Genomic DNA, 26,856 nt, shown 5'->3' on the forward strand with positions numbered 1-26,856 from the left:
AATGGTGAAGATGGCTTTGAGTATAAAGAAAGGTTATTCTTCTGCTTGCCATCTAAGATACTTTTGTTCATTCTTAGCAGTTTAATTTGTGTAACTTATTACAGAAATACAAAATATTGTAAGACATACCATCCTCAGTCACTCACAGCCTCTGGAATCATTAGAGGAAGCAACAGCAATTTGTTATCATTTATCTTTTCACCTGCGCATTCTCCAGCGATGAGTGAAGTAATCATGAGGTAATGCCAAGGAAGGTAGTGTTTGGTATTTCTAGCTTTCCAGATCCTACAGACTTAAATAGTCCAGGGTAGCTGTCAATGCAACTGCAGCTGCTTGATATCATGATTGGGAATACAAGTATTTCACACACTGCTGTCTCCTGTTACCTGGGAGCAGCAGTTACTGTGGAAGTCACAGTCATTTGAATGCTGCCCAAGCTGTTTCTCCTTACCTGTTACCTCCAACAATTCCTCCTTTGATCACAGTGATAATCCCCGATTGGCCTTGTCAGAATCCACAAGGCTGTCTCAGCAACTCTGCTTTAAAATGGAAATGTCTGTTCATGGTTACTTTTCTGTCCGGCACCTTTTTAGTTGTGGTTCCGTAGGTCTGAACTATTCCCATGGGCAATTCAGCGACAGACAGCCCTAAATTAGGAAAAGATATCCTGCCCTTTGAGAATGAGAGTTACACGTCATGCTTTCCAGGATTCATAGTCTATAATAATGTCTTTTTTCTTGCTAGGTTTTCTGAAGCAGTTTTCCACAGGGTCTTTATGTACCAGAGGTGGGCAGTGAGTCAGAGCAAAACTTTATTTTCCTAGACAGTTTAATGGAACTGCAGGCTGGTATTTTAGATTGCAATTTTGAGACCTTGGAAAAGATTTCTGAGTCAGCTTATTTGTGCTTAGCAACCTCTATCAGTTGCTTTATCCTGGTGGATGATAAACTCAATGAATTCAGACAGTATTTTTCATATTTTTATATTTCATATTTTTATCTGCATCACCATTGTTGTTTTTTTTCTTTTTTGGATGTATTGCTACAGCTTGTTCCAGAGATTTAGACTCTCTCTTCTACTTTTTGTCTATCTTTTATTAGTTCTCAAAAAAAAAAGCAAAGCATGTGCACATACACATGGATGCAGCTGATCAGCCAGTTGTTATAAAAATTTATTCCAGTAGAGTTCTACTGAAAAATAGTTGGAAGGAATTGTTCCAATTATTTTTAATGTATAAAATGATAAAATTGTGTAGTCCTTTAGCATGAGAGGCTTTCTGTCTTTGATTTTCTCTCTTTCCCTGCCTCCCTCTGGCTTATCTCTTAACAGAAAGACCATTTGCTGTGATTCATGTTTGGGACTTATGAAAAGTTGTATGTTTTACTTAGCTGTCTCTCCAGACTATTGTTTGTATAAACGAAGTCAAACCTAGGAGAAATACTTTACAGATTTCAGTTATTGCATATCCAAGATTTTCTGGTTTGTGTTTGTAATTAATTTTTTGTTAGGAAAGACGTACATGAGGCTTAGAGGCTTGCCATTAAGGTCATGAAATAATAATGAAGTTCCTGTACTGGGGACATAGAGTCTCCTCAGAGACAGACAGCTTTTCCTTTGCTTTGTCCTTTTTGTTCATTTTGCAGTTTCTATCAATATTAATGTCAGAGTGCATTCTTCTTTTCCCTCAATATATAACCTTGCTGGGAGCTCTGTCATCTGTAAGAACACTTGTATTTTCCAGGAAGAAGGGTTTTTGAGACTCAGCTATATTATCTGTGTATCTGATTTCAAATAGCAATATTACTAGCATGTGCTAATTAATGAGGAAATACTAGCTAATGGTTATGTGTGTTATGGCTTTTTGATGCTGGGTTTTCGTGTGTAACAGATACTGTGTACTGAAGAAATCATGTTCTCAATCTGCATAAAAGCCATTTTTACATTTTTAATTAATTGCATGCTTTATGACAGCAGTTGGATTGGCAGCTCTGGAGAAGTAAAACTCCTAAAGGAGGAAGGAAGCACAATGAACACTTATAAGGTCAGTCCTGGTGGGTTTCACACTTTCTCAGCCTTGGTATTTTTGCTCCATTGTTCATCAAGGGTACTAGTCAAGGCCAAAAAATGACTTGGAGGTGAGCTACGACTTGGTCCTCCTGTGCATTATTCTATAAAATAGTGAAGGGGATGTTATAGTGGTGGACTTGGCAGTATTAGATTAACAGGTGGACTCAATGATCTTAAAAGTGTTTTCCAACCTAAATGATTCTGTGGTTCTGTGATTCTGTATATGGACAGCCTGTTAATCTAGGTTGGAAACATCTTATTTCCCACTTAATCTTCAGGTGCATAACAAAGCTGTCTTCCTAGCTTAAGTGTGGAATAAGGCAGGCATTTTTTATGGACTCCAGGGCCAGCCTGTTGGTGTAAGCTTGATGCGGTAATTTAGGTGAGCAGGGTTTCTCTGTGATGGCTTTTCCCTGTTGCCAAAGCCGGGTGCTTTGGCACTTAGCTGGTTTGCTAGGCTCAAGTTAGCTGTCTAAGGTAGGCGGGCAAGATCTCATTCAGCTGATTCAGCTGCTTCAGCAGAGGTGTTAAGTGCATTCTGAAAGTCCTTAAGGTGTCTGGGACATCCATATGGAGTTAGCAGATACTAATGCAGGGACCAGCTGGGACACCCTATGTCTGGGCAGATGAGTTGACCTGAATGGCTTAAGGCATACCGACAGCACTCACTAGGGCATTTCATGCACTTACTGCTGTGAGATGGTTACCGGCCTTCCTGCTTAAACTAGATTGAAGGAACTGAAATGTTATTTCAAGTGAGCCATCAGACCACTGTAATTAGAATTACTACATTTATTCCAAACCATAAAAATCAAAAGGGATGGAAATAAAACTTTGCATTTCATAGTAGTATGATGGAGGAATTTTTACTTGAAAATTCTACCTTAAGAAAACATTTTCAAGTTTTTTTTCTGTGTTTCTTTGATAGTCAGTGTTACTGACAGTTTGTTTTTCCTGTTTAAGCTGTTTATGCGATTAATTTGCTCGCTTCTTTGTATAAGTAACATCTTTTACTGTCCCTCAGTGTCCAACTCAAAAGTGTAAAGCCATTGATTTTGTTTTGCAGAATCATGATTCATCTTCTCAGTAATGCATTTCCTCTGCATTTAATCATGCTCCATCTGAAGCAGTCACAAGGGATAGTTCTGACGATGTGTTTATAATGAATTTGGGGTGAGCGTTGCACCAATGGATCACTAGCCACAATGATGTAAAAGCTTTGTTTTGATTTTGAAAGGGTTTTAGTAAAATAAAAAGCTGTGATCTGCTTTCCTGCTAACCACTTCTGTTAATAACTGTCACAGTCTAGTCATGTGGTTTTTAGTTGTAGTTGTTTAGCACACAGGTCAAAATCATCAGTTGAAATCAGCTGATTCACAGCCATCATAGATACATGTGCAAAAGCAAGCTAACTCCATAGGCTTAAGTGTTCCTTTTTAATGAAGAAATTGAATGGAAACAAAATTTTTAAAATGTATCTGCGTGTGTTATCTTATATATATATTTCTGTTACTGCAACACTATTTACAGACTATAAGCTGGTACCGGCACTCAGAGTTTTACTCCATCCTTTGTCAGTCATAGTTGTAATTACACCACACAGGAGCATCAACAAGATAAAAAGAGACCCTATCACTGCTTTGTGAGCTGGGAATAGAGAGAAGACGATCTAGGCACTGATCTTGCTGCTGTTAATCCCAGCTGACACTGGGGGAGGGCCATACAGTGCTCACCATTCCCACTTCTTGTGAATCCAGAACAATGACACAGTGTCTTGTGCTGCTGCATATAGCTGCTAAAGAGACTGGTGGAGAGCTGGATTTTAGAAATTGGGTGGGGAAGACCAAGCTTTCATATAGCATTTAGATGGTCAGAATGAAATTTCTTACAAAATAATACTGCATTTAATAATAATAAAAATATATTATTCGTATTCTTTGAGGCCAGGACTTTACTTGGCTAGGGACTGTACTGAGGAAAAAAACATGGGATGACAATAGCTTAATGGAGCAATCTTCAGCAACCCAATCTCTGCAGTTTAGCTACTTAAAACTGTTTTGGTTTGGGGGGAGCCTGGTAGAGGGTGGAAAAAAGTTATTTTTTTCACTGGTTTGATGGAAGGAAATTTAGGAAAGACTCTGTTTGGTACACCAGCATTTGTATTTGGAATGGCATTAATGACATCTGAATAAAGATTGCAGTACATGGGATTAACAATCAACCTTGGCAAATCTGTGTTTCCTAGTGAGATCAGGAATGGCATTTTGATTCTAGGTTATCCACTGTAAATTAGCAAGGTAGGATTTTTCTTGCTTCACTTTAAGCATTTAGAAGTCCAGTCAGATCTAAGCAAGTACAATGCTGCCTTTACAAGCAGCAGAAAGAAAGAGACATTTGTAGAAGGTGATTCATCCTGTCTTAAAATAAGTATGCATGTATTCATCCTGCCTCTTCCAGGCATCTCTCTCTGCACAGGGTGAATCACTCTGAAATCACTTCTGCCATCTCCATTGGCTGCAGAAGGACCAAAGACAAACGACTTTTGAAACAGCTAATGTTTGATGTGGTTAATCCACCTTTTCAGAAAAGTAGGGCAGTGTTAAGTGCTGTGATGAGGAATATAGATAAAAATGAAGAGTGAATTTTGTACCATTAAGTATAGCCCCGGTGACTTATGGTCATAAAAAGGGGATGTGATGGATTCAAACTCAGAATAAGGCTGGAAGGTGAGCAATAAAAGGACCTCTTGGTAAACACAGCAAATTTGGCTTTTCACATATCAAACATAAGAGTACTGTGACATTTCAGACTAACAATAGAACAAACTGATAGCAAATAAGACCTCCTGTAATATAAGTAGAGAGAAAGTATGTATTACTTTTTATAGGCAATTACAACAGAATAAATGAATATTTAAAATCAAAGAAAAACTAAAAAAAAAAAAAAAAGTGCGTATATGTAAATGTGGTCAAGGCAATGGCTAAAGTCTAAAAACTCTTATCTCCAAGCATGACCATCTCAAAGAAAAACAACATTTTAATTAACTTTAGTCTCTACAACTGGTTATGTACAAAAAAAATATATATCGCAGGCAGAGGAAATAATATTGTATGGCATTAAAAACCCTAGCTGGATGTTTACAGTCTACATAAACGTTATCGTATTGTTCCAGAAGAAGATTGGAACCCATTCAGGGAAACTGTAATGTTCAGGCATGCCTTGTCAATCTTCCCTCTCAAAAAAGGTGTTTGCAGCAGCTGCCCCAGAAGAGGTGAAATACTGAAATACCTAGAATTGAATAAGCCACTCTTTTGATATGCAAGGCTTGGAAAGTGACTGTTAGTGCTGCTGTGTAACTTGTTGCACTGGCCACCCTGAACTAGAGTGAACATCACTGGAGTGATGTCCAGGAGGTTTTGGATTTCTCTGTTAACACATCAGAGCATCTCATGAGGGAAAGCCTATTGGAAACCATATTCTAGAATATAATCTTAGAAAAAAAAACGAAACCTGTTTTACTGGGTGAAGTTATACAGCAAAGTAGTCCCTGGAATCAAGGCTCTGGTGCTGGAGCATTCTGGATAATCGGGTGATTGGAATGGTATTCAGCATATGAATTATTACAAAAAGGTACAGTAAATATTCTGCATGCATTTTAAAATCTTTATGAGGACAGCATTGAAGAAAATAGACTGGTGAAGAAAATACTCATTTCACTGCTGAAAAATAAGGCTTCTTCCTCATCCCACACCTCCTTGTTACCTACTGATCGCCACAGCTGATAGAAGCTTGGCCAATAGTAAAATGAAACTATGGCACCAGAGGTACTTTCATGTTTGTCTGACACTTAGCATTAACAAGCATATTGTTCTCTTCAGAAATTAGTCACTAAATTCTCCAGAGCATGTAAGTCACCAAATTCTGTCAAAATATTAGAGAAGTGGACATAAAAAAATCAAAACAACCTAAACCAAAGCCAAACAACTTTGAGTTGTGGCATGCAACAAAACCAAGTAACAGAGTGAAGGAGAAAGCAAAAATTTCCTTAAGGACTCTGATCATTCAGAGCCTAAGCTGTCTGTCGCAATATGGATACTCTCCTTGTAGTCTAAAAACAGACTGAGAGAAAGAGCAAGCAAAAGAGGGAATTTTCCCTGTCTCTCAAAGTCTAAAGCTAAGTGACAGAGCCTCAAAGCTCTTCCGAGCAGTTGGGTCTTGTTGGACAACCCAGATAAGTCTCTGCTTTATGCTGCGTACCTCCTCTCTGTCTACTTTCAAAGAAGGAAAACCAGCTATGACATGTTGTAAGCAAATGAGCAGAGTGGGCAGAAATAAGACCCCGTGATGTACTTCCGGCCACATTTCTGCAAATCAGCTTTTACCCAAGCTGTCATCTTCAGTACTGGGCTTTGAATAGAGCCCTACTACTATGACCCACAGGGGTGCATCAGCAGTGAAGATACTCATGAGTCTGGCATGTTTTTTCATGTTGAAAAAATCTGGCATTGATTTTCATGTTGAAACTGTGGAGAACTCCGTTTTCATTCCAGACTCAACAGAAAACAAATCCTCACTTTTAATGAAATAAGTCCAATTTTTGCTTCTTAGTCACCTAGAGAAAAAAAAAAACCCTACATACCAGTCGTTGTTATGTAGATCATCCTCCTACACAGCTTTTACCCTTTCAAATGTTTTTTTATTGCTTGAATCTAATTGAATATCCATCTCATTGCAAATAAAATTTAAAAATATATCTTTCTTCTTTTGCTTAAACCTCTTTTCTCCATTTATTATTCAATTCAGTTGGATAATTGCATTCCTTAATGTTATTACTCTCTATTTTTCCCCATTTCTTTTACACAGAGAGATTGCAGGCCTGAATCTGATCTTTGGTAAAGCCGGTAAAGTATCTGAAATCACTGGATTTCTTCCAGGTTTTTTCTGTGGTGTAATATAAATCAGAACCTAGCCTGTTTGTTTCACCCTTAATTTGAGGTTTATGATGTCAGCAATAAATTATGACTGCTTCTAACTTCAGTATGGTGTTACCCAAACATACACACAAAAATTCTTATCTTAGAATCACAGAATGGTTTGGGTTGGAAGGGACTTTTAAAAATCATCTCATCCTGTCTCCCTGCCGTGGTCAGGTATGTCTTTCACTAGATCAGGTTACTCAGAGCCCCATCCAATCTGGCCTTGAACACTTCCAGGGATGGAGCATCTCTCTGGGCAACCTGTGTCAGTGTCTCACCACCCTTACTGTAAAAAATGTGCTCCGTGTATTCAATATAAACCTACTTTTTTTTTAGTTTAAAAACATTGCCCCTTGTCCTATCAGTGTAGCCCATGGTGAAAACTCTCTTTCCATCTTTTTTTTAAGTGCTCTTTACTAAAAGTCTTTCTCAGCCTTCCTTAAAAGCTCACTTTAAGTATTGAAAGGCCTCAACAGGATCTCCCTGGAGCTTTCTCTTCTCCAGGCTGAAAAACCCCAACTCTCACCCTGTCTTCGTATCAGAAGTGCTCCAGCCCTTCTATGAAACAGTAAGTGTATTTGAAGGAATGAGGCATCTGTGTGGGTTAATAGCCTGCTTCTAGTTATCCTTCATGCTCACATTAGTAGAGAAAAGCAGTGTCAGAAGTAGCCTGAGGAGAAAGGAACAATACTGGGAGCTGTCAGGAGTTACAGTTATCAGCACATAGCTGGAAATTTGATAAAAGAGCCTGCTCAAAAATAGCATGAAAATTATTCTGGTTTTATAGATTATAGACATAGTTGTCTGCTTTCCCAGCATTTAATTGTTTGGGGGTTTGTTACCCCTATATATGTATCTATGTCACAGTCTATACAGTGTTTAATGTACTGTTTATAGATTTGTGTTGTGTCAAAGATTGGAAAGACACCCACCACGTGGCTGCTCAGCGCCTGGATTTCACATGTTGTCCCCAGGCCTCAGCACGTTCTTGTGGGAGCTTGTAGGCTGGGAGTGGGCAGAGGGGTGGAGATGAACCACAGCTTTCCTTCCAACCTAATGAGTGCCTGCCAGCACAGCTGAGCTGGCAGAGTGAGTGTTGTCAATTGCTTCTGGCATAGTCCACATGACTCGTTCCCATTTCCCAGAGCCAAGGAAGAGCAAGAAAAACATGCACCATACAAGCAAACTCATTTAATGCAGAGACCTCATGAGGCTGCAAAAATGTTGGTTGGCTACCCCCTGCAGCTCATGCAGGATTGCTGCGAAAACGAGCGTGAACATGGGCAGGTGTCAAAGCAACCAAAATATACTGAGATAAATAGTCTCTTACCTATCTGTAATGGTAGCCCTATACAGTTAGGTGCCTGTGTGTGGGAACATAGGGTGAATGTCCCTGCACTCTTGGAGTCAGTGATGAGAGGGAGGTGACTGCAGTCACCAGCGTATCTTTTTCAAGTGGCCCTTGGGATAAGCCCTTTTTCTCTGATACCCATGGAGTGAATTTAATGAAACTAGGCAGCTACTGCAGGTGCAAACATTAGGTGGTATGACTGCCACATTTTCTTCCCCTGCATGTTTCATGGAGTCACTGAGGTTGGAGGGAGCCTCCAGAGATGCTCTAGTTTAACCCCTTGATCAAGCAGGGGCAGCTGGAGATGGTTGCTGAGAGCTGTGTCCAGTTGGACATTGAGTATCTTCAAGGATGGCAAGTACACAACATTTCTGGATAACCTGTTCCAGTGTTTCATCACCTGCATGATAAAAAAGTGTTTACTCACAATCAGATACAGTTTCCTGAATTTAAGTTCATGCCTCTTGTCTCCATATACCACTGGCTCTGCGGTCTTTGTCTACCCTGTCTGGTATTTAGACACACATTGGTAAGACCTCTCGAGTCTTTCCAGGCTGAACAGCCTCAGTCTCTCAGTCTTTCCTTGTGTGATAGATGCTTCAGTCCCTTCATCACCTCTGTGGTGAACTCCAGATGTGTTTCAGCAGTGCTGAGCAGAGGGGAAGGATCACAACCTGGCAGCACATTTTCTAATGCAACTTGAAAATAAAATGGTTTTATGTCATTGAGTTTAAGGAAAGCAAGCAAAATGACAAAACTGGATTTTAGGTGTATGGTTGGTCGTTGTTGGTGCTGTCTTCTCAAAGGAATATGCTTCCTTTTTCAGCACAAATAATGTGATCTTCAGCAGCACTCAGTTTACTTCCTTAGGAACAGCTGGAGTTATATTTGCACTTGGTCCCTTTGAACACTGAACACTTGCTGAGGAGGGCAAAGTAGAACAGAGGGAAGGGAAGAAGGAAAGAGCTGGGAATGGAGCTGCATTAGCAGCATTTTGGGGGTGTTTTGAAATCGTTAAACAGCAAACAAGCTTCTGTGTCATGTTTTGCTATTGAAATTTAACTTCTCCCTGTGTCCCTCCTTGTTATGTCTTAAATTCTGATTTGTAGAACTGTACTCACACTGCCAGTTTAGTACTGGCAACCCAAGTGGGAGAGGCAGACCTAATAAACCTGTGCAGGAACTGCTTTCAAATATTCCAGGTAAAAAACCTTCCCATTGGCCAGGAAGTTTGGATGAAGATTGTGTGGAGAGTGAAGAGCTTTTGAAACAGCATGTGTGGGACACGTGATGGCATTGCAGGAAGGGTATCAAACAAACAGGGAAAACTGGCTTTAAAACTTGGTGTGGTCTTAAAACTGGAGGAACTGTCTTCTGCATGTGACTTAATGCCCCTTACCTCCAGAGTCCCCAGTAAATCATATAAAATCTGCTTGCTTAGCCATGCTGCTGAGTCATTTTAGAGTGACTTTCAGTAGCTGCTGGAGCCCTTTCCTGCATCCCGGGAGGGCTGGCATGGACCTCCTGAGGCCCAGCAGGGCAAAGAGCAAGCAAATATGGCCTCATACTGTCCATGCTTGCTGCTGGCACAGCCTGGACTGCTGCAGGCTGGGGGTCGGTTGTTTAATGAAACTCCATCTTTTAAATCTTATCTTCCTGTGAGTGTGTAAAAGCAGCAATTAAGGTGTTACTTAATGAAGTATTGAAGTACTACTGTACTGAGCGTTTCTGAAGAGCTTATTTCTTTGGGTAGCTGACAGCCCCTTTGCAGCATTTCAGCCAAAAGGATGTGTTTTAAAACTAAACCTTCATTGCTGTTGCTACTTGTGGCACATCAATAGAGTTTTACTGGGTTTCTTAATCTCTAATTTGGATTCTGTTCCCCTTTCTAGTATTAGTAAGCATTCTCCTGCCAGCGTATGCTCATTTGGAACAGATTGACACCTTTACTGGTTCCAAGTGCAACCCATGTACTATGGCTCCTTGTTTATCATGGATCTCTTCCCCATGGTGGTTTGGAATCAAAGTATGCTGCTATTTGGTGGGGCGTGTTCCCTTTCATGATTTTTGTCAACCAGAAAACACAACAGATCAATAACAGTGCTTGGATTGTCACATTGTATGGTAGGAAAAATGGAAGTTGGAAGCAAATTTATAGTTTAAAAAAATAAAATTTATTAAACAAAGAAATGCTTGCAGAGTGACCTTTCCTCCTCTTGAAAAGTGATTGTGATTTAGTGAATTAGTGAATCACTAAGTGAATTAGTGATTGTGCAGCTGTTCTCTCCTGTCTTTTCCTAATGCATATTCATAGATTTTTCACAAGGAAAAAACATGTTTGGGAAACCATGATTATAAGTTAATTAAAAATATTTTTAATTTTAGAAAATTAAATGTGTTGGCAGTGGCATACTCATTGCTAATGGGTGATTGTACTTTTTCAATAATAATAAGAGATTCAATGAAACTCTAGAAGATGTTAGAATACGATTAACTAGATAATCTATGTATTTGTGTTTTTATTCCCAAATAAGACAGATTTCCCAATGCTAGATGTGTGAGTTTATATTTGATAATTATATGACACTCTTGAGCTTTCTTGCAGATTGTAATTCAATTCCATGAGAAAAGAACTTTAAAGCGAGACGAAAGAATGAGTGCCTCTAATTACAGGAAGTCATTGTGACCAGCTTGGTCAGTTTGTTCAGTCCCTTGTCTCAAACAGATCCTGACAGATTATGCACCATACTGTGCTGGAGCAGCGAGTAAGGAATCGAGCAGTCCCAAATTATACCTTCCTCAAATACTGGTTTGGTTCTGTGGAAAAAAATTAGTTTCTCAAAGTGTTTATCAAGATGTGAGCTGCGGTTTTCATTTACTGGAGGCTATTATATGGTGAGGTGCATCAGGGCTGGCTGGAAGCTGTATTTTATTGGACAACCCACGGCAGAACAAGCAGCTGACCAAAAGTACGGACCTGTATCACAGAGGCAGAAAATTTGTGTCTTATTTCTCCAGATCTGATAATAGAAAAGGTTATGCGTGGATATGTTTGCCCAGTTCTTTATTCATGCATTCTTGCATTTGTGCAGACTCACTCCATTTTCTATGATGTTTTGTGTCCACACTACTGAAAACAGCATAGGTACCTTTGGAGGGTGGTGCTGAGACTGTAGGTTCCTTCTCCTTCCACATCTGTGTAGTGCCAAGTCCAAGGGCTGTAAAGCTGACATGATAAATACAGGAAGAGTTGCTATTACAGAAAATTTGTCAGTCAAAACCACTGGATTTTTGCCCATTGAAGATGCTGCTTTTCATGTGCAAGTGTTGTTGAGTTAGATATTAATGGGGATAAGAATCCAGGTGAAAAGAGTCAAGTAAAAGCACACTTGGCTAAATTAAGACAGCCAGAAGATGCCTTATGAATCTACCTAAGGTAGTTACTATAATTGCTGAGAATCTTTAAGGGTCCTCTGGGTTCTAAGTAAAGCACCTTATGACTGCAAATGGCAACACAGTTTAAAGTAGAAAAAAGAAAAAAGGGAAAATAAACAGACCCCGTAAAGATCAGAACAAATAAAATAGTCTATTGAAATAGTCTATTGTTTACTTAAAAAGCCATCTGAGTTAGAGCTAAAGAAATAACTAAGTATACCTTAGTCTCCATGAAACTTAAATTCAGATTATGCCAAATTAGGCTAGTGCCATACATGAGAAGATGGGGATTCCAAGGATAAAACTGGGGCAATTTTATAAATACTATAAATTGCAAACTCAAGTCAAAGTGGCTTATTTCTGGACATCTGTGTTTACAATTAGGCAATGGAAATTACCTGAAAGGTTGGACTCCCCCATATTTGTACTAAGTTTGCCAAAACATGGATGGGAGCTTGGCAAAGCTTCAAAGTTCAGAGCAAGTAGTGTGTTGCCATTAATTAGCAGCTGGGTGAGTCCTTGCAGCGGGTTCAGAGAAGATACAGGGCCTTGAACAAGAAAGCACTGCAGCATTCCGCAGTATTGGTAAAAGGAGTATGTGCAGAGCCTGGTGAAGGAAGATCTGCTTGCTGGAAGCACCTCAGGTAATGGTGGCTGACTCCCACCTCCAGTTACTTCTGCGCGCAGCACAGTGCACTTGTCTAACAGCAGTGTCCCAAAGGCATGGACACATATCTGGCTGGAGTTCCTAGCCCGATGGTTTGTGGCATTTTGTACTTCCAATGATCGAATCTCCCAGATTTGTGCCAGTGAACGCTTTGATGAAAGACACCTTCCTTCTGGATGTCGGGGGTGCTTGTGTGGCCAAGTTGTGTGCTGTCTTGGCAAAGAGGCTTGCTGCCAGCCCTGGTTGTCTTGATGGGCTGGGGGGTGTGGGAGGGGGTGAGGACAGACTGGAGAGGACCATAGCCAAAAGAGAGGGGGGGCCATGACACTTTTCAGGAGATGTGATGCTGCTGGTGGTATGGCATCAGAGGATGTGTTGGCCACACACAGACCAGAAAGAATGTTTAACTTTGCACTTGCTCAAGTGCAAAGGAAAAAATAAGGAAATTACATAAATACATTGATTTGTTGGAGCAGAGCAAAGCATGTCCTTTTGAGAAGAGAAAAGCTTCCCCTTCAAAATAGGGGAATGTGACAAAAGCAGTAAATTAATATCAGAAATGGGTGGTGATATGGACTAAAAATCAGTGCATTCAGTGTGATGCTGTCATTAGAGACATACTATACTGGGAGATAAAAATGGAAATGATAAGCTAGCCTTAGGAAAGAAATTATTCATCGTCTTGCAGTTCTGTACAGGACAAGTTAAGTACTGTCTGTCATCTGGTTAAAAAACAACTGAAAGACATCTCCTGTTGTGAAACAAACTGTAGTAAAGTAGAAAAAGTTAAAGAAAAGGGTTTCTCAGAAATCCTCTGAAAAGACATACTTGATCAGACAACCTGGAAATATCTCAAAGGGCCAACATGAACAGTACTGAAATTACTGTACATATCTATACACACATGCGTATTTTGTATTTCCTTGTGATTTATTTATAAGTGTGAATACAAAGTGTAAATAACAAATGTAGTGGATATCTTCAGAGTTAGCAATGTTTAAATATAAACCATTTATTGTGTATCATTATGCAGTAAATATATGCATACACATACATCGACGTACACATACATATACATGTCTGCATATATACATATGTGCATATGTATAAGAATTACATTTATTTTTCCAGTTTGGTTTAACCATTTTTTGAGATCAAGTGTGTGGCCTCTCACTTGCCTTCCTCCCAGTGGAACACCTAGTACTGACATTACAAGCCTATCTGTCCACTTGTGAGAAATAGCTGCTAACATAGATGTCATATCAGAAGAGATTTGCAAGACAAAGTGTAATAGGAAATCGTGGACATGCCTAAATCTGTGAAAAACTTTTGCTAAATTCAAATAAAAAGTTAAATAATCTTTTTCAGCCTTAGGGTGAAGAAAAGCTAGAAATTACATAATTTCAAGGCAAATGAGCAGTCTGTCTAGGCATTAAAACTTCTAAGGGAAGGAAGAATGATATCTTTTACATTGTTTTTAGCCTCTAATATACAAGCATAGCTTAGGTTCCTGTTCACTATTGAATTGTCAAGTTGTGTTTGACTAAAAGCAGCAGTGAGTATGAAATAAGTGATGAGTTCAAGCTTTGTCACTAATTCCAGTTTAAAATGTACACAGCAATTTGGCTAATTGTATTATTTTTTTTTCTTCTTAAGGCAGAATGGGGAAACAGAATAGCAAGCTGGCCCCTGAGGTGATGGAAGATCTGGTGAAGAGCACGGAGTTCAATGAACATGAGCTAAAACAGTGGTACAAAGGATTTCTAAAGGACTGTCCAAGTGGTAGACTGAACCTTGAGGAGTTTCAACAGCTCTACGTAAAAGTAAGTTGTTTATTAATAAAGTTCCTATTATTTGGCTGTAGAAGGTTGCTAAGTAATGTGGTCGAGAGCTGCTAGTCACTTAGACTAAAGAGTACCTTTGCTAGAAGAAGCAATGATGAAGACCAGGAGATAAATAGAAAGTGCTCATCACACCAATAATTCATGTAGCTCCAGTGGTCAGAACCAAAAGTTTAGAGAAGCTGTGATTTACTCACAAGAAACATATTCTCTGCATTCTGTAGTTTATGATCCTCTTTCACCTTTAAAGATGGTCCTGTTCAATAAACAGCACTGTACCTGTGTAATACTGCTGGAATATAATCCTGTTATTGCTTTACCTACTCATATGAAAAGCTGCCCTTTTGGTTTCAGAAAAAGTGTTGAGATTTCATGACAGTATGTCCTGCAGATACATTATGCACTGTGCAGAAAGGATTTCTTTCTGTAAATTCTAAGTATTGCTTTTATTTTTTCCCTGCTGTCTCTTTGTTATATAGGAAAGGAAAACCAGGCTTCTCAGTCTATTTTCTTCTTATTTTTCATTATTTTATCAAGTTCAGTGTAGTCTTTTCCTACACACACAAGAGCATGGGGGTAGCATAAGGAGTGTATTTATGTTACAAATATAATTATATTTTAATTCAGAATCGACTGTCTGCTTAAAGGTCAGAGACTTCAAAGTAGTTTTAATTAGTTAAAATATTGGATGGCAGTGATGAACAGCAGGATCAGAACAGTTCATAAATACAATGTGAGGCTGAATAAAAATTAAGCAGCCTTTCAAATGCAGCAGTTAATATTAAACCCACTGACAATTTCTGCAGACAAATGGGACTGTCTTTTCCCTTAAATGCATGCTGCAGTCCTTTCCTAAATTTCTTCAGCCTTGAACCAGATCCCTCTGCAAATTATTACCTACCCCCATTTTCCTTCTATTGAATGGTCTAACAAAGCCTGCTGACTCCAGCTTACATAAATAAGCTTCTGTCTTAATGTTTATGGTTCAAGATACTGCCTCATGATTCTTTTTTTAAGAAATGGCTGACTTTGTAATGAGTGTTATTTTCAGATGAAAGAATTTTTAGTGCCTGAAGGCACTGTGTTTTTTATTGACCGACAACGTATAGCTTCCGTTTCAAACAGGGCACATCCAGCAAGATCAGACATCTAATCATTTCTTGTATATGTTTCTGTGGAAAGTAAATGCTCTTCACAAAATACGGGTTCCTAATGAGATAGATCAAGTGTTTAACTTAGAAATCATTATATTCTTTTTGGCAAATCACAGTAAATGACTTATTTTATTTTTTTTTTTTATGATTTTGTTTGTTGTGGGAAACATATCTTCTTACAGCTTGAAAATGTTAGGACTTTCTCCTTTCAAAGGGGTGTTTGAAGTGTTCCCAGGTATTTCACAAAACACTTTCCTCATAAAGAAATAGAGTGTAAATTCAATATCCTGTTTACAAAAATGGTAGTGCAAAAAATACTCTGAAGAGCACAGCAGTATTTTGATCTTGAAATTTGGAGACAGCTCTGTAGTGTTACTAATCTGCAATATCAAGCTTTTAGTCTTATGGCCTCACACATTTTTAGATGTACACATCAAATAAGATTTTCTCCCTTGCTTTGGTAGCTATGGGTTTTGAGGTTTACTCTGTAATGGCACTGTCATATATTCAGTCCAGTTTATTGTCATTCTTCATATAATGTCTATATGCAGAGCAAAGTACTAATTTTGCAGAGGACAAATACAATTAGCTGTAGTACATCCAAAGCTTTACTTCTTATTCTGTCATAGAAATGCTTGTGAAATAATGGCCCTAGGCTCTTTGAGGAGCTGATAGCCTGAGAGTTGGCTCTGGTGGTGACCTCTCCTATGAGGACGTTCTGCCTGCCTTGGCTTCAGGCTGCAGACAAAACCCCACATGAGAAATCTGATCTTTCAAGGAGAAGCCACCAGCAGGAGACCCAAATCATTACAATTACTTTTACAGCATTTCAGTTCCTTTAATGCCTATTCAGGAGGGAAATGTATGAAGCATGTATTCATTAGTCATTCCTCTATGTGAACTTAGAGTTGGGAGGGATGACATTTATCTGTTGGTCTAAATTGGGTTTTATTGAAGAAGATTTCCATAAATCAGGATATTTGGAAAACAAATATAGAACTTACCTTCAATTCAGATTTACATTTTATTAAGATGACATTGTTTCTTTGTTCATGAGATTTGTGTAGTGTACTTTCATGTGTATTCATAAAAGGGTGTTGGTCATCTAACTAAGATGCAAAGAAAGCTCTTCTTTTACTCACACACAGTAGAAAACATGTTTGGCTTAAGGAGAAAAAACATTTTTAGATTATATCAGGAGCAATATTGTGAGGTGAATTTCCTCGTTACCTCCACTTCTCCTCCATTATAATTACAGAGTGGCGTGCACAATCTTAGGGCACAGAAGCTGCCTTTTTTTTTTTTAATTAAATTCACACCTAATGTATCACTGTATTTAATGTCAGCTAATTAGCTGGAGTTGGTCTGAACTAAAATACCCAGAACATATGATGTGGATGTCAAGTCCTCAACACTAACTCTTCCACTCCACGTATTTGCATCAATTGTGCTGTGCTGTTTACTGACGTAGATGAAGGCTGTATTGACTGAAGGGGAAATCACTCTAGCTTGGCTTGGAAGCCTTTGCTATTGAAGTTTCCATTATTCAAATCATTCAGCGCTTAAAATAATGGCAGTTACACAATCAGGCTCTACAGAATAATTATTTGCAGCACCTTTATGGCAAGTGTCTATAAAAACATTTAGCCAAGAACACCTCTTTTAAATAAGCAGCCAATAGGCAGGAATATATGTTATACTGCTTCATATTTATCATTGTCTGCAATCAATTCTTGGGATCCAGAATCTGTGGCAAGCTGTTAGTGCTCATGTTTCCCTCCATGGTGCTGAACGAGGTGAATGCTTCAGCAGTTTTTGAAAGTTTAGTGAAGAATTGTTTATGTACTGTAAACCCAGAGCCAAAATGAGACCTAAATGCTGAAACACTGAGTTAGCTGTCTCAACAGTCCACACAGAGTATGGGAGGCGGAGAAATTTGTGGATACCATTGTGGGGAAGCTGGAACTCCAGCCAGCATGTTGTAAACAAATATGCCAATGCAAACCCATCAGGTGATGCTCAGGACAAGAATTTATATTAAATTCTACATTTCTCCAGGGTATATAAACATGTATTTTCATACTGGGAGTTGCATGTTCCAAACCTCTCCTGCAGAGAACTATCTAGGGCATTAGAAGTCAAAGCAAGCCCAAGTGACTCAAGTCCTTTTACTTTCTCTCTTAAGTAACAAAGACAACGTTTGTGCATTACCGTTACCACAGTGGTTTAAGTACTCATCAAGCTGTAGAAAACTCTGAATCCATTATTATGTCCCTGTAAGGAGTCTGAGTCTGCACTGGTCACCCTCTCATTGCTCTACCTGTAATGAGAGATGCCCACCTGCGCTGCTGGCAATATCCCAATTGACCTCTTTTTCTTTAGGAAATATCATTGGACAGGCTGGAACCTACAGTTTCCATCTTCAAAGAGAATATCGTAACCATTAAGCTTAATCCTTGCTTGCTGTCTTCATTTTCCTTATTTCTATCCTACAAAGCCCTTAATTCTTTTAGCTTACATATAACATCATTCATATTGCGGACAGAGAGCTGAAGGAGTTAATATTCAGAAGTGTCATTAAAATAAAATATGCCAATAAAGCATTCTGGACTGTTCCTATCATTCTTTAGGGTTTCTTGCAGCCTAGAGGGCCAAATACATTTTCCTTCAGTTCTTTTCAATTCACTGAGTTTGGATGAATATGCCCTAGAGTGTGTAAGTGTGCATAATCAATGCTAATATTCACAGGAATTATGCATGTTTATTAAGGGGAAAATAGAGTTCTATATTGTGATACTTCTTGGAACTGGGTCACTGAGCATGAGAAGCATATCTCTGGATTAATGACAAAAACAAGCACCAATGGTCCTTTAACTGGAAGGGTAGGGTTAGGAGTGATCAAGATGTAATGCTAGCATTAAATAAAGTCATTGACTTTGTGAATTTATTGCACATCTATTATTTAGGTATGTTTTGTTATTTTATATATAACGTTTAAATGAAAAAAGTAGTAACACTATTTGATGAATTACAATTAAATGGTCTGTCATATTTTTGGCTTCTATCTCACATTTCCTGCCTTGAAGGGAATTGATTTTTAGTCTTTCATTTTAATATGCATAGAACAAAAGAATCTAAAAAATCCATTGAAATTTAAGTGTGTATATTTGCAGCCTCTTTTTCTCTATCCAGATTTTCAAGGCAGACTAGCATTTTTCTAAAGATGGCACAGAGCTCCTCAGAATGTTAGGTTAGAACTGGATTTCAGGCTTTCAGTGGCTGTGAAGAACTGGGATTCCAGAACAGCACAGCTGTGTTTACATATGCCTCTAATATAGATGCAGTTGCACTGGCAGAAACTGATTTTCCTGGGATCATTTCTATTAACTGGAAGAGCTGTGCTGGTTTTATGAGCGTGGTTTGGCCACTGAAGTTCTCCTTATAATAGTGCTTTTTAGGAATATTATACCAATTAATAGTTATATTATACCAAACCTGTATTGCTAAAGGACTACAGCATGTTTTGAAATCATGCAGATTATCAGAAATATTGACATATCTACTCATACAGTGATTTTAGCCCATGCTGTTGATGCCTTCCAGAAGGTGACATCTGGGGTGCTAGCAGTCTTTCTGGACAACATGACAGTATGTTTGTTGGATGCACCACCTAAATTTGAGCGCAGCACAGAAAACATCATATACATCTATTTATAAACATGCCTCTAAAAATCCTTAAACAGGTCAATAGTGCTGCTATGTTACTGAATTTTTAAGACTGATTCAGAATAATGAAGCTATTATAGTTAGGTTGGAGACAATCAGACAAAAAAAAAAAAAGCGACAAATAGCTCTGATCCAGGGACATTACAAGGTGTCTACAAGAAGCAGCATATATGTAGATAGGCAGATAGAGGCTAGAAAAAACTAACAGTAACGTTATTGGCACAGTGGAAGTTCTGCTTTTGGGGGAGTTTGTAGAACTATGTATGAGAATGACAATGCATTCCTTAAGCACTTAATGCAAATCTGCACATTTGAGACAGTTACAGTAAAATCATTAACAACAAATGCTCTTAAGGAATAAAAAAACCTTTCACCAGAAGTGCAGTGAAAGTTCCTGTGAAAGGAAAATTAATAGAGTAGAATCCAAAAGGCAGTATGCTGAAAAGCAAATGTATTTGCGGTCCATCATTATCACAAGGGAGTGCTTTTCAGGATATTTAGTGCTCCAAAGCTGTATTAAAATTGGGTTCTGATAACTTTAAAAACAAAAGAGATTGCAATTGCTTTTAATGCAGGGCTTGGTTAAAAAAAAAAGAAAAAAAAAAAAGGCTTTGTTGTCTTGTCTGGATGTTTTCTGTGAAAAACTGCTTTTGCCATTATTCCTCCTTCTCCTCATAAACATGAATAGGCAGGTGCTTTGCTAAAATGCAGGTCTACTAGAAAACCACATAAGAGGCTTATTTTATGTTTCAAACAGACGCTGAGATTGTGCTGCATGAATTTTAAAACAAAGGGTCAGAATGTTTCTTAAATATAAAACCAAAATCAAAGAAACCCCTAAGGCATTGTTAACTTTGAATCTGATTTTGAATAATTTGAGGAAGGGGAGAGTAGTGGTAACATGCCCTTCTACTGCATTTTCGTCTTCGTGCTGATACCAGAAAAAATAATGGCTGAACTTAATATCATTTTAAGAAACATCTTTAAAAACCTTTTAGCAAACAGATCAGCAACTGTACTGAAAAATAAAATTCAGTAAATAAACATGGATTCTCATTTAAGCTACAAAGTAAAATGAAACCTGATTTTTAGAGGGGGGCCAGCACAGTGGGTAGCAAACTGTTCTGAAACTCTGGTTGTAAATCACAGCACTGCGTACTAAGAGCCTTTAACAAGGTAAAATGGAGTCAGTTTAGATTGAAATCATAATCTCACTGAAGCTAATGAGAGTTTTATTCCTGATCCTTATTTAAGCACTTAGGACTGTATTGGGCTCTTGAAATTGTTTATCATCAGGAGACCTTAATCCTGTGAAGTCTGGGGCAAACTCCATTAATGTCCAGTCCTACCAGCTGGATCTAGAGTCTGAAGAGCTTCTCTCATCACGTGTAAAGAACATGCACATTGCTAGCTGTCATTTAAAGGCAGCAGTTCCTCAAAACCTAAGTCTGTATTGGATGAGTGGTGAAAAGTTAGTAAAAAATCAGTATCAGAGGCAAAGAAGGACAAGTCCTTTTGTTTTTTCAGCATTATGGCTAGTGGCTAATTTTAAAGGCTAAAATATGTTTTTGTTTGCTTCTGTTGCGGAGCACATAATGGCCCATATCCTCCAGACGATCTCTGGAGACTAAATCTAGAGAATGAGGAGGTCAGGCAATTCTGAGAGATGAAATCTAAATAGCTGAATCTTAATTGCTACAAATAGCAGCCTGCAGAGTGTCCAGGCTAGGGGGATGAATCTTCCTGATGCTTGTACAATTCAGTAACATATGCTGACACCCTCTCTGTGAGAGGCAGGAATGATGGTCACATCAATCCAGAAAGCAGACCAACTATTCAAGGGCATCTCCACGGCTTACAGCATCAGCAGATGTGTGGGGATGTGAAGGTTTAGTCCAAACCTCTAATTATTATTAAGTATTGAGTAGTTCTGTAATTCTGTGGTTATATGTGGTTCCTGGAGGCATTCTAACATCAAGTCCAAAGCGTTGAAGAGAGTATGTGCAGCCAGGGCAAGATGATCCATCCTGGAATGCTCAAAAATCTTACCATGTACGTGCCTGCCCTAGTTTCCAACATAGTCTGATCAAAGATTCTGGGCTGTGTAAATTTTCCAACAATAATATGCAAATTACTTTTACTTCATCTTTTATTTTGAAGGATACTTACCAGTTCCAAAACCTGTTATGTATTTTATAGATCTTGTTCAAAGCAAAACAATGAATTTGGGATCACAAAATCACAGAATGGTTGAGATTGGAAGGGACCACTGGGGCTCATTCAGTCCAACCTTCCAAGATCGAGGGACATTGTAATTATTTCTGTAGCAAAACACTGGATTCACTAATACAGTTATGATTTCTCTGAAGGGTAATGCAGGGGGAAGAGAGCCATTGTTAACCCAAGTCCCATGGCTGTTACAGTTTTCAGGTCTACTGTTTGTTCCAACAATGCTTATTTTACCAATTTAGTCCTCAGAGCAGTTGTCAAAACTGATTGGTGGTTCATACGCTTTACCCAACCTGTTGTAAAAAGTGTTTTGGGCTGGTTTTTCCCTGAAACTTTGTATTTCCCAGTTCCCTTCACACCACCTCAGTGCATCCCATCACAAAAAAAAGGTGCTCTCAAAGCCAGTGAAAGTCATTGAGGATGTACAGTGGAGTGGAGGAGCGATGATACCGACTGTGCTTTTTTCAGAGGTATTCCCTTCCCTTGCAATCTAAATAAAATAACCATGAATGGAGCATATAAAGTTTCTATATTATGTATAGACAGTTGAGATACAAAAAGGTTAAACCACTTGCTTGATGTTTTTGGCAGGGTCAGGGTTGAAATTCTTTCATAGGTCAAGATATAAATGACCCTCATTTTACTTCTTTTGAGTGAGAGGGGTTTTTTTTCCTACAGAATGGCTTGGGAATGACTTCCTGAGGTCACACATACACACTATAGAATGGCACTTTTGGCCAGATTTTAATCAAATGTCTACTCTAGATCTACACTGTGATTTATCTGCACTCTATAGTTAAACTGTGACTGTGTCTTAGTGGAAACCTGTATTTTAGGACTTCAGTAACTTTGATTTGGAAAAATGCATCATCCTAAAAGTTTTTCTGAAGGGTTGTAAGCATGTGTTTTTGTTACTTGAGACAAAGTCAAATAAGGTCTTTCAGGGACTTCAGTTTGTCTCATTTCTTGAATTATAAATATTTCTGTTTGTTTAAAATATAAAAGCTGTTTGGTATTACAAAGCTCCTGAAGGAACCTTTGAAACCAGGGTACTTCGTTCCAGGACTTGTAGTGCTGTTTTAAAGTATTTTGTCTTAAAACGTTAAGTGTTTTCCTCTAGTATCAAAGTCTGCTTCCAATATCTCACTTGTATCCACATCTGAAAACGGCATTCTTGTTTCATAAAGTGTGGATGGGAACCTGGTGCTCTGAAACAAGTCACTTCACCCGGATGTGATGTCTCTGACTCCATGCTTCAGCTCTCCCCCTCTTCTTCCAGGGAATTCATCTGTCCTTCAGAAAATTAAATTACCTGATACGTACTTCTAGATCTTCCAAGATGGACAGCTGTGAGTCACTGTAGCTGTGTATGAATACTCCAAAAATTAAAGGGGTCTGATTAATCTGGACCGTGGCTCTTACAGCCATGCACTGCATCTCAGTCTGTTCCATCTACCTGTGGTACTTTGAGATGGCAGATTGCTATTGCCAGTGTCAGGCATGCTGCTGTACATAGCTATGGCTGTGCAGGTAATGAAGCATAGGTGGTTTTCAGGGTTCTGTGGTATAGAGAGACATTTCGGAGCTCGTTTTGTTGCCAAGTTAAACGCAGTTTTTATTATCATGTACACATTAGTTGAGATTCTTGTCAGGTTTCTACTAATCATAGCCTGAATGTTTCCAGTACCTTGGGATACAACTTTATTTTTCTTCAATGAGAGTAAATTTCCATATTTTCATGTTTAATTAAGGCTCATAGGAATAGACTATTTGCACCAACAAACCGATTGCTGAATTGAGATGACTTACTGCTAGTTGGCATGACAGTCATCTAGTTATCTTAATTTTATATTCAATCACAAACAAAAAATGAGAAAAAACATATGGTTTAGAAGATAAAGTAAACAAAACAAGGAGATTCAGACTGACTGGAGGGTATTTTGCCATTTTGCTGAATTACACATGAAACATTCTCAGAAGAGGTTAGTGTGAAATCCACCTGTATAAGAAGTTGTGAAGTTGTCTGTCTGGTTGCATGGAACTGAAAATGCAGCTTTAAATAAAATCTCCTTATAGTCCAGAGAATCAGCAGTGTAAGCAGAAGTGTATATCAGCACTACAGTTCACCTTAAAGTGCTTATCAAAGTTAATTGAGGATTATTTCCATGTTAACAAAGCTATTAAAAATAACTAAAAATTCTTAGTTCATTAATTGAAGTAAGTTTTTATTTGGACCTTGTTAGCAGCTTTCAACAGAAGTATATTCAAATGCAAAGGTATTTCTGGATGCCTGTGTCCCCTTTCACTTGAAAAGATATGCTCTAAAATTGCTGTCAGCCCTTACTAGGAAATCACACCTGTATGAATACTCATGACTCTTCACAGCTTTCTTTGACAGATACTCACTAATTTGATCCTCCTTGCCCAACTGATCAGACCAGATTGCCTTAAAAAAGTTAAAGCCCTAACCCAAGACACATGAGTTTCAGCTGTCATTCCTGTCTTAGTGCCAATACGAAATACAGAACTGATTAAAAGGAGCAGTCCTCGAATTTGCTATGATGTTCACAGGCTTCATCTACCACTGTTTCTTGTGTCCATGTTGACTAGATCTGTGTCCCTCTTCTAAATACTGTTTTGGTACTGGAAACACTTTTAATTGTGTTGGTGTTTATTAATGCAGCAATTGCAGTGCCTAATTTTATAATGTATGTCAGTGCAGATAATTATGTAATTAAACCATGTAACTGAAAAGATGGCATTGTCTAAGAATAGACCAGTTGTTTAAACAAGAAACTGTGCTGTGAAAGCCTCCCAGGACACCACAGGTAAAGCCAGCAGATGACTTCAGGAGACGTCCTACCTTCTAGCAAGGATCTGTTTTCACCAGAATAAACTCCAGCCAACTGCATTTGAGCCAGCTGCTAAACATGGGTAGCTGGAAGTGATGCTCTTTGGATGTGGTCCCAGTGAAATGCAGATGTCCTCAGTTCCTTTCAGAGTCTCCCTATCCACACAAACATGCCTTAGCCCCAGCAGGAAAGGATGCAGTTATTCCCCCCACTAAATCTCTGTTTCCCGCTCTCCCTCTCACAGGTGCTAGTGGCAATTTGGCAGGTCGGGTGCCTTCCCCTGCACCCCATTAACACTTCTAGGTTAATTCAGGAGTAAGATACATTTCCTTTCCTCAGGGTCCTGTTTCTACATTTCAGTACAAAGCATCTTCAGCACATTGAGTCTTAAATTACACATGGGCTGGTAAACTTGGTACAAACATTATATAAACACATTAAACTTCTCTTGGTTTCTTAATTAGAACAAGTCACTTATGTGGTGAAACACCACTCTGAGTTCACAGTTGTTTAGTAGTGACCAGATCCTAGTTTTCTTGGAGGAATACAGTCATACCACTTCATGTATATCTAAAGCCACAGGAGGGTACTGCTCAGCATCAGCTTCATAGTAATGGTACTGCACACATAATTTTCATCTTATCTCTTCTGTTGTTCATTTGTATAGAACAATGTATGCCTTAACACTCCACTTGTTATTTAGGAAGTTACAGTTTCTAGTATTTGACTTTTTAGACTATAATGTCAGTACATAGCATTTGTTTGTTTAGAAAAGAAAAGTAATACTTCAGATAACACTTGTCCTGAGAAAGGTACATTTTCTGAGTTATAATATTTGGTGGTTCTTAAAAAGCCAGCAAGAAAATTGTGGCTAAAATCTAGAACAGCTTTTTTAAGCATACCTAATGTCTCCTTTTTTTCTTTTTTTTTTTAAGCTGGAAAAAATACTGATCTACAACATAGGATTCTGAAAATGGAAATTTATAATAGTAATAATTATATTTAAAGGTCTTATATGAGTCTTGGTTTGAAGAAGCAATTATTTATCTATCAGTTAGTTGTTGCAACAGTTAAATATGGTATATGACAAGGGAAGCCTAACAAATTAGTGGCCTTGTGTTAGAATTGTGAAATCCGTGCCACAAATTAGCCCCTGTGGTGTATTGGTCTATCTGCTCATTTATTTTTAAGGTTCTTTTCCCCTGGAGTGTTTCTATAACAGGAAAGTGGTGTTTAGTGGACCTGATGTTATTTTCACAGAGACATAAATTCTAGGTTTGTTGTAATATACAGCCAAGGGTAGGTAGAATAATGACAGTTTCTGCTTCCTGCATCTACTACTTACCCTGGGGTATCTTTGAAGTATGAAAAATAAAAAAGGGCACATCCTCTAAAACAACATGTAAGGAAACGCTGTTTTCACTCTCAGAAAATTAAGTTGCTCATACAGAGAATTACCAGCAGGTTCAGTGCAATAAAACCCAAAAAAAAAAAAAAAAATAAAATGATGCTAACAAAAGGTAAATGCTGGTATTCAGCAGTTTCTTTTGATGAGGTGTACCTCTTTGTTACCTCTCAGTAGGAATAATGACATTTTCCCGAAGAAATCAAATCCATTTCCAAAGACTGAATTTAACACAGTCAGTATATAATTTACATTGACACGTACTCAAATTTATTAAAGACTTTTGAAAATGATTGATTTGGCACACAAACTTCTAATAGGCACCCTATAGAAGTGGACTTCCAGTGGGAAATCAGCTCTTGAGCTCTATCCAGGGGGCATTTGTCAGTGTGAGATAAAAGAACTGCATTCTGGTTATCCAAGGGTAGAACTTTTCTAGCACAGGCACAATAAATAGTTTTTGCTAGCAATACAGAGGCTGCCAAATCAACCTATCTGAATAAAAAGCATGTTGTGCTTTTCACATGGGAAAAATGCTCCAGCACAGTTAATCCCTATGAAAACGTTATCCCTGCATTATCACCAATAGTACTTGCCTTCAGGCAGTTTTCAGTTATTTGTTTCTATTTTCTATACATGTACCCAATGTTCTTTATTTCCATGTGATTGTTCATCTCAATCATTTTCTTTGCTCTGAATCTATTCTGGGCTCATGCACATGCATTTTACATATTGCCAGAACACTATGGGCTATATTTAAGTTTCCAAATTCATAGAAATTTTCTTCTTGCTATGAAAGCAAGTGTGCAGTCCTGAGAGGACCACTGATTTCTGTGGGATGGCCCATGTTACTGTGAAGTGCACCAGTGGGCAAGAAACTTTTCTGCTTCTTTTTTATGTAGATTAAAAGCCTGAAATACTACAAAAATTCCTTGGAAGTCCTGTATATGTGTGGTGTGAGTGAGTTCATGTGGCTTGCTGGCTGAAGAAGTCTCTCCCAGGTTTTATTGCAGCACATTGGTGTAGTAGGTGCATCAAGGGACAGATGAAGTCATGTTACTATGCAGACAAGATGTCTGGGAGCCAAAAGAACAGCAAGGTGGGTGGGGGGGGGGGGGGATGTCTTTTCAAGAAAAGCAATCCCTAGTTCCTT

The 26,856-nt window shown here is 38.5% G+C and overlaps 1 protein-coding gene and 1 long non-coding RNA gene across 3 annotated transcripts in view; both read left to right on the forward strand.

The window, feature by feature from the left end:
• The window catches only part of LOC133211079 (uncharacterized), a 29,848-nt gene extending 21,026 nt beyond the window's left edge, over window positions 1–8,822 (forward strand). Inside the window, exons 2-3 of the long non-coding RNA XR_009725103.1 lie at window positions 5,240–5,338; window positions 7,548–8,822. This is a non-coding gene — a long non-coding RNA (uncharacterized LOC133211079). The remainder of the gene's footprint in view (window positions 1–5,239; window positions 5,339–7,547) is intronic.
• The window catches only part of VSNL1 (visinin like 1), an 82,966-nt gene that overhangs the window by 24,073 nt on the left and 32,037 nt on the right, over window positions 1–26,856 (forward strand). Inside the window, exon 2 of one of the 2 annotated variants that reach the window (XM_061351184.1) lies at window positions 14,153–14,319. In XM_061351184.1, coding sequence (XP_061207168.1) covers window positions 14,153–14,319 — 167 coding nt within the window. The remainder of the gene's footprint in view (window positions 1–14,152; window positions 14,320–26,856) is intronic. The other variant, XM_061351185.1, reaches the window with a different exon arrangement.

The sequence above is a fragment of the Neopsephotus bourkii genome, unplaced genomic scaffold (genome assembly GCF_033783945.1).
Source record: "Neopsephotus bourkii isolate Nb327-2 ecotype Australia unplaced genomic scaffold, CSIRO-AGI_Nbou_v1 NB_565, whole genome shotgun sequence".
Lineage (NCBI taxonomy): Eukaryota > Metazoa > Chordata > Aves > Psittaciformes > Psittacidae > Neopsephotus > Neopsephotus bourkii.